The 8,902-nt window shown below is 36.6% G+C and overlaps 1 protein-coding gene across 1 annotated transcript in view; it reads left to right on the top strand.

Moving 5' to 3' along the window:
• Window positions 1-8,902, top strand: part of LOC106870284 (regulator of nonsense transcripts 1) — a 72,455-nt gene that overhangs the window by 43,914 nt on the left and 19,639 nt on the right. The window contains exons 7-11 of the mRNA XM_052967354.1: window positions 326-706; window positions 1,716-1,923; window positions 2,892-3,038; window positions 7,552-7,640; window positions 7,959-8,073. Coding sequence (XP_052823314.1) covers window positions 326-706; window positions 1,716-1,923; window positions 2,892-3,038; window positions 7,552-7,640; window positions 7,959-8,073 — 940 coding nt within the window. The remainder of the gene's footprint in view (window positions 1-325; window positions 707-1,715; window positions 1,924-2,891; window positions 3,039-7,551; window positions 7,641-7,958; window positions 8,074-8,902) is intronic.

Below are 8,902 nucleotides of genomic sequence, written 5' to 3'. Positions count from 1 at the left end.
CCTCCTGGTCCACCAGTCCTCAGTCAAATCATCCAATCCATGCTAGCATGGAAAGCGGACATTAAACGACGATGATGATATATATATATATATACATATGATCATTTGTCAAGCATTTTTAATGGAAAGTGTCTTAAGACTAATTGTGATTTATTTTGTTGATGAATATTTCTCTTTTACTAAGTGTGTGTGTGTGTGTGCATGTATAAAAATCTAGTGTTCTATGGTACATGTGAATGAGATTGATGTTTTCAGAAATGTATAAACTTGGTTTGAGAGTGACAGTTAAAGTAAACCTAATATGTTTTAATTTCTCTTTTCTTAGTTACGACGATGCCTATCAGTATCAGAATATATTTGGTCCTTTGGTCAAGCTGGAAGCTGATTATGACAAGAAACTGAAAGAATCTCAGACTCAGGATAATATCGTTGTCCGTTGGGATGTTGGCCTTAATAAGAAGAGAATTGCCTACTTCCGCCTTCCAAAAGCTAATGAAGAGATGAAGCTGATGCATGGTGATGAACTGCGGCTGCGTTACCTGGGAGAATTGCACAAGCCTTGGTCTGGTGTTGGACATGTTATTAAGATTCCTGATAATTATAGCGACGAGGTTGCCATTGAACTGAAAAGTAATGCTGGTGTGCCAGTGGAGTGTACACTCAACTTTGTTGTGGATTTTGTCTGGAAATCTACTTCCTTTGACAGGTTAGTTTATTTGTTTGTTTTGGTAATCCTTAAGGTGTGGTGGATATCTTAGGTATTTGAAATGATGCAGTAAGCTAATACTATATGCTGTTGCTAAACCCATCATTGGGTGCTGGTTCAGAAATATTTTTCATCACGTCTAAAGCACCCAGCACAGGTTGGCGTTAGTAAGGGCATCCAGCCGCAGAAGCCAAGTCTAATCAGACTGGATCCTGGTGCAACTTGCCATCTCTGGCTAAACCATCCAGCCCATTCCAGCATGGAAAAACAGATGTTAATAAATGACGATGTATGTCCACAAGACATTTTACAATGAAAGTTTTTGTCATTGGTTTCTGTTAGGCACAGATATGGCCATGGTAGGTGCAGGTGTAGCTGTGTGGTTAAGAAGCTTGTTTCCCAGCCATGTGGTGTCAGGTTGAATCCCACTGTACAGCATCTTGGGCAAGTGTTTTCTATAGCCCTGGTCCAACTGAAGCCTTTTGAGTGGATTTTGTTAGATGGAACATGAAATATGGATGTATGCATTTGTGTGTAGCCTTGTTTTGACATGGTATGGTGGTAAATATGACCTTCATACAAGTGAACAACATTGCTTGTATGACCAGGCATGTGATAAACATGTCTGGTCATAGGGAAATATTACCTTGCTTTGAAACAGATAAGGGTTGGTGACAGGAAGGGCATCTGGTCATAGAAGCGATTCCTCAACAAATCTTGTTTGGACCATGCAAGCATGGAAAAGTGGTCATTAAAATGATGACAATGATGCTCTTTTTATGTCTTGAGTAGGCTTTTTAAAACAAAATCCTGTTTCCTGACTTAACCCTGAACAGTGTTTCCTATGAGTAGTGCATTTTTTTTTTCTGTCAGTTTGATACTCCTCTCATTGTCAAAGCCCCAATGAAGTAATTTTTAAAAAAAACTTATTATTCAGTATTTATAAATATAGAGAAAAAAGCAAACCTAAAACATTAATTTTTTAATTTAAATTTATTTTGAATTTTAGAATGCAAGCTGCTTTGAAGACATTTGCTGTTGACGAGACATCTGTATGGGGATACATTTACCACAAACTCCTTGGGCATGAAGTAGAAGATGCAGTCATCAAATGTCAGCTACCTAAAAGATTCACAGCAGCTGGACTCCCAGAACTCAACCATTCCCAAGTCTATGCTGTCAAAACTGTACTTCAGCGACCACTCAGCCTTATTCAAGTAAGTTTTCACTTAAATTTTTCTTTTGATTGAGGTGATCAAAATCACAAACCAATGTTTTTATTTATTCTTTTGTTGTTGTTCATTTCTTTTTCCTTCTCTAATGTGTTGGAAACTTTGTTTTTAATCGATTTCATTGTAATTAGAGGAATTTGCAGGAATTAAGTTTGTTGACCATATAGTTTGGGAAAATTCAAAGATGAATCTCCTAACATCTCTAGTACTAATCTCTTTAACCTTAGCAATCTATAAATGCATCATCCCCTTTTCCTTTAACCTTTGTTCTTCATTTATATTACTCACTCCATCACTTGTTCCACATAACTAACCATTCCTCACTTTCCCCATAGTGTTGCAACCTCTACCCACCACTCTTCTCTTATCCCTACCCATTTCTACTCTAGTACATTGAGAATCCATCTGGACACTTCTTTACCACTGTTTTATCTTTCTTCCTAGCTCCACCCAGGTTACTTCTACCCTTTCTTCTACAATGTGAGTAGCCATGTAGCTCCTCTACAGTAAGTAACCTGTTCTGTTTTGGGCCCCTTCTATCATACTTTAATCCCTCATCTGCTAACATAAAAAGCCTCCTTCCTCAACTGTAGCACCTACGCTTTGTTGAAGTGGATCTAAATCTAACAAACTACTTAATGACAGAAGTATGATGTAGTCCTCAGACCTGTGGAATCCTGTCGAACCATCCAACCCATGCCAGCATGAAAGATGGATGTTTAAAGATTATGATGAGGATTTAGTAAATAGGTTAGCTTTGTAGAGATGGGCTTCTACTCCCAGCTGGAACCATTTCTCATCAATAGCCCCTTGGCTCACATCACCATTCCTTCTCCAAGATTATTTTGAAGCCTACCAATGATTACATGATGTCTTTTAGGTTATTTGATTGAGCTTCTCTTTAATAATACTAATCTTTTGTTGTAACTGTTCTTACAAATTTCATTATCCAGGGCCCTCCAGGAACTGGTAAAACTGTGACTTCAGCAACTATTGTATATCACTTGGTTAAGCAAGGTAATGGGCCCGTACTGGTGTGTGCACCATCAAATATTGCTGTTGACCAACTGACCGAGAAGATACACAAAACTGGTTTAAAGGTTTGTACATTTTCAAGAATAATTTCATATATATATTTTTATTGCTTCCACTTCAATATTTATCTAAGGAGAATGCAGTCTGTTATGGATGGATATAAAATGAAAATCTTTTAATGTGACTGAGACCTTTGGCAATATGCTGTGCTTGAGAAGACCTACCAAGCCAAGTAAAGCTGTAATCATGGCTGATGATGGTGTCATGTAAAAAGCATCCTAGCAGAGTTAAGTGACTGACACCTTTAGCAATATTCCATGCTTGAGAAAACTCAAGCCAAGTGAAATCGTAGTTGTGGCTGATGCCAGTGTCACATAATTGGCACCTGTACTGGTATCATGTAAAAAGCAGCCATTACACTCTTGGAGTGGTTGGTATTAGGAAAAGCATCCAGCTGTAGAAACTGCCAAATCAAATTGAGACCTGGTGCAGCCTCCAGTCAAACTGTCTAACTCATGCCAGCATGGAAAGCAGACACTAAATGATGATGATGATGATAGCAAAGCCTTGAGAGTGGATTTGGTAGCCAGAAACTGAAAGAAGCATATAGCACATGTACATATGTATGTTTTTGTCTCCTTGTCTTGTCACTACATCACATTCATACAAGTAATGTTGCTTGTTAACAATTTCTGTGAAAAACGTGTCTGGCCTTGTTTGGGAACAAGCAAGAGTTGGCAATGTGAAGGATGTCCAACTGTTTAAAATCTGCCTTGGTAAACACCATCTGACCCATGGAAAAGTGGATGTTAAAACGATGTTATCCTTGTAATTGTTGAAAGTTATTATAGACTCTGATTGTAATAATATTCAACTTAGATCAATTTACTATATTGAATATTAATGAAGATAGGGAAACTTGTGCCAATTATAAAAGTTTACATATTTGCTTTTCCCCCTTTTCTCATATAGATTAACCCTTTTGGTATCAACCCTTCTGGAACCATCTTTGCTTTTACAATATAAATTTCCAGTTTTAAAGTGATCTGAATTAAAACTATTTATCCAAATTGCAGGCTAATTTATGTTCTAAAACACCAACTTAAAAATAATAGTTATTTTACTAAATTCTTCGTTATTTTTAAAATCAATTGAAATAAACATGGTGTATTTCAACAGGTAAATGGTAATAACAAAAGGGTCAACAAAAGAATTCTGCATATTCAAAAAATATGCGAAGTTTTAATTCACATGTATCAGAATATTGAAATCAAACATGATCATTTATATGCACACACACTCCTATACAACTTTAAGAAATGATATATTATTTAGTTTGAAGTCAGTCATGGATAAGCAGACCTTCAAACAAGGCATTCTATCCATGATGGAATGTAGGGTTACATTATCTGTGTTCTTCCTTTAAAACCATAGGGTGTGATTTGGGGGACATCTGGCTGTTATTTTTAGTAGATCATTTGCTACATGGGGGCTTCTGTGTTAGTTTGTTTTAGGAATTGTGATTTTGTATTGTGCTGTATGTTGTGTGGACATATATGTTGTAGTGAAAATGGTACACTTCTTCCCACATGACAAAGTGGTATGTTTTTTGGAAGGTTTAGGCTGTTGCACTAAAACAAAAGTGAAGATCATTGTAAAAGAAAAGCAACACCTGTTTTTCGGCCCAACTGGAATGTGGCGTTGGATCAGGTCAATAAAGAGCTAGAAAGTCTAGCTATAATTGAAAAAGTCAACCATTCAGACTAGGCAGCTTTGATGGTTTATGTAAAGAAAAAATGTAATAAACTAAGAGTGTGTGGGGACTTTTCAAATGGATTAAATGACTGTTTACTCGAACACAACTGTCCATTACCAAGCCCAGAAGAAGTGTTCTCAAAACTAAATGGAGGAAAAATTTTCTCAAAGTTAGATCTCTTGGAGGCCTATCTACAGATACAGGTAGACGAAGATTGTACACACATTTTAACAACCAACATACACCGTGGATTGTATAAATTCAAGTGGCTTCCTTTTGGAGTAAAAGTGGCACCTGCCATATTCCAACAAGTGCTGGATGCAATGTTAAATAATAGTGACTTTGCTATCACTTATCTCGATATTTTGATAAAGAGCAAGTCTGTGGGGCAACATTTTGAACATATCAAAAAAGTATTCGGAAAAATAAATGAAAACAGGTTTAGACTAACAGGGAAAATGTGAATTTTTGATGATAAAAATCAAATATTTGGGTCAAGTAATTGACAAGAGGAGACAACAAGGTTAACAGCAATATGGAATATGCTTCCCTTAACAAACGTAAAACTGTTACAATCATTTTTAAGCTTGGTAAACTGCTATCAAGTATATATCCCGAACATACACAATACAAGGGCTCCACTAAATGATCTGTTGAAAAAGAATGCCAAATGGTTTTAGTCAGAAAAATGCCAGAAGGCATTTGAGGAAATAAAAAGTGTGTTAACTTCAGACTTGTTGCTTACACACTTTGATCCGAAGTTGGAAACAATACTGGCAACAGATGCTAATGAGTATGGGGTAGATGGTGTTACTCATACACAAATGTGAAGATGGCAGCCAAAAGGCTATAGCCCACGTGTCGGGGACACTATTGCCAACAGAAAAAATTATAGCCAAATTGAAAAAGAGGCATTGACAATTATATCTGGCATAAAAAGTTTCACAGGTTCATATATGGTAGACGGTTTGGACTACAAACAGACCATCGCCCGTTGCTAGCGATTTATAGATCCAAGAAAGGCATCTCAGTACATACAGGAAACAGCTTACAGTGATGGACACCATACTACTAAACTACGACTATGCAATGAAACATTTACCTTCAAGAAAGCTAGGACATGCTGACTGCCTATCCAGGTTAATACCCAGAAATGGTGAACCATTTGAGGATACAGTAATAACAGCCCTAAGAGCCGAAGGGAAAATTAAACACATAATGTGGAACATTGTACGAGAGTTACCAATAACTCTGGAGGAGATAAAGTGACACATGTCAAAAGAAAAATTCACTCATGAAACAAAATTCTGTGGTCAGTGAAAGATGGAAAAAGGTTCAATAAGAAAAAACAAGATGTAAACATATATTCAACATGCAATGGCATACTGATGTATGGTCAAAAGGTTGTGATACTTGAGACTCTACAAAAAAGAATGTTGAAAAAATTTCATATTGGACATCCGGGGATCCCAAGGATGAAAGCACTTATGCGCAGTTATGGAAGTTGAAAACATAATAAAAGGCTGCAGAGGATATGCTCTGACAGTGAAATTGCCTACTAAAAATGGGAGCCTTAACCAGAAATTAAAAGTACATGGTCAAGACTACATATTGATTTTGCAGGTCTGTTAAATGGTTATTACAACTTAGTAGTGGTTGACAGTTTTACAAAATGGCCGGAAATTGTTAAATGCAAAAGACCAACTGCCTCAGTTGTAATAAATGTTTTGCAAGGTTTGGCAACCCAGACGTGATTATATCTGATAATGGAACAAAATTTGTGTCCAGTGAATTTAGAAAATTCTGTGAAATGTTCATGGCAGAACAAAATAATAGTGCCTGATCAAATGGACAGGCAGAGTGTGTTGTGGGCACTTTTAAAAGAGCTTTGAGAAAAGCATATGAGGAAGCCACAGACAAGTTGCTCTGCAGCAATTCCTAAGGGTATACAGGGTGACACTGAACCACAATACAACAGCAGAAAGCTCACCAGGTGAACTGATGTTCACGAGGAAGATGAAATCAGCTTTTGGTAAACTGTTACCTGGCGAGGAACCAGGAAAAACAATCCAAAATTTTTCAAAATTGGTGATAAGGTGTACATGAGGTTCTATAAAAAAGGAAAACGGGACTGGGAAGAAGAAAAAATTATAATGTACATAGGAAAAATGATGTACAGAATTAAAAGCAGAAAAAGTATTGGAAAAAGACACAGAAACTAGTTGAAGAGGTTCGGAGAAAATGAACTAGACAGATTGGAAGAGCCTATGGAATGGCTGTATGACACATTCTAGATATCAACACCATTACAGGTGGTTGAACCTATGCATACAAGTGGAAGTAAAAGGAAGAACAGAGTTCCTACAAAAAAACACCAAAAGGAAAAAATATTAAGTTGAAAAAGAAATGCTAAAAAGGGAGGAGGGTCGAATAAAGTAAAATAAAATTACTTGCTTCCCAAAGAAAAGAAATTTAAAGGGGAGATGTAGTGAAAATGGTACACTCTTTCCTACGTGACAGTCACTATAAAGTCAGTCAGTCAGTCAGTAGTAGTAGAGTCAGACTAGTTCTCAGTTGGAGTCAGTGTCAGTTACGTAATATATACGAATTTGAGTTACCATCAAGGTAGACGTTACAAAGTTGTCTTGCAGAGCTCTCAGCAATAGCACAGTAGATGAGTCAAAGATAATATGATGCAAAACACTGCCACAACATAATAGTGGTGACGAGAATATTACAGTGCTGACGACAACATACAAGTGGACGAAGGTCCACATTATAACAATATATATATATATATAACTCTGTTTCTTTTTCTCCAGGTTGTTCGTCTTTGTGCCAAGAGCAGAGAAGCTATTGATTCTCCTGTCTCCTTCTTAGCTCTACACAACCAAATTCGTAATATGGACAGGTAAGCTTCCATGTTTCTGTCTCAGTTCAATTAGTCACGTCAGTTGATTCTACAAAAAGTTTTTGCGCTAAGGCTTCTTTATAGTCAATGCAGTTGATGTAATATATTTTTAAATTAAAAAAATATTAACTACATGAAAAAAAAAAATTAACTTTTGGGAAAGAAGTTTTCATATTGTGTTAAAGTACTTATAGAGTAATTTGTATATAAATTACCTCATAACAAAATCTCTATATACACATTTGCCAAAGTGGAAAACTGTTAATTGATGATGATATGTATAGGATTGATTTTTTAAAAATTTTATTCTTTATCTAGCATGCCTGAGCTTCAGAAACTACAACAACTTAAAGATGAAACTGGAGAGTTGTCGTCAGCTGATGAGAAACGTTACCGAGCTCTCAAGAAACAGTGTGAAAAAGAACTACTGCAAGTGAGTGAGAGCTCTCGAAATTTTCTTTCATTATTTTATTACTCAGACTTTTGGAAAATTCAGTGGTTTCTCTGTTTGACATCTCACTGAGCAAATTTTCTAACCTCCTTTTAAGGGTTTTTATTGAAGTTAGTTTGCACCTCCAATTGGCGCAACAGGTAACAGTATGACGATGAGTATATAAGAGATATCCTTCGTTTCTTGTCCGTTCATAGCATCCCCCCTTTTCCTTTCCACTATGTGATGCTGAAGAGGAGATAATCACTCCAAAATGCACACATCCACCAGTTTGATTAGAGGGCATTTCAAACTGATTACACCTATTTCTTTACAATGAGAAATTTTCTCTTATGACAAAATACAGTGAATGACTTTCTTACATGTTTAAATATACCCCAAGTATCACTGTTCAGCACTTCTCCCTATTTTAATAAATTAACTATTGGCAGAGAACTTTTAATACAAATAAATGCTGAGTTTGGAATGGATGTCATTTAATTGTTGAGTGGCTGAAAGTTCTACATATCTTCTCTCTGTCTATCTATCTATCTATATATATATATTAACACTCACAATCCCACACACACACGCACACACCCACATACACACACACACACACTTCTCACCAACACTACACACTCACACAGACACGCATACAATCACACACACATGGGCATAAACAACACACGCATATACAATAGCAAACGCACGCACACACACGTACACAGCCACGCACATACACACAAACACACACACGCACAGAAAACATACACATACACACACGCGCACATACAAAATACACACACACGTACACGTACCTAACACCTAC

This window comes from Octopus bimaculoides, chromosome 4, assembly GCF_001194135.2.
Source record: "Octopus bimaculoides isolate UCB-OBI-ISO-001 chromosome 4, ASM119413v2, whole genome shotgun sequence".
In the NCBI taxonomy this organism is placed as follows: domain Eukaryota; kingdom Metazoa; phylum Mollusca; class Cephalopoda; order Octopoda; family Octopodidae; genus Octopus; species Octopus bimaculoides.
The sequence above is the reverse complement of the archived record's forward strand: the minus strand, read 5'-3'. Positions and strand labels throughout refer to the sequence as shown.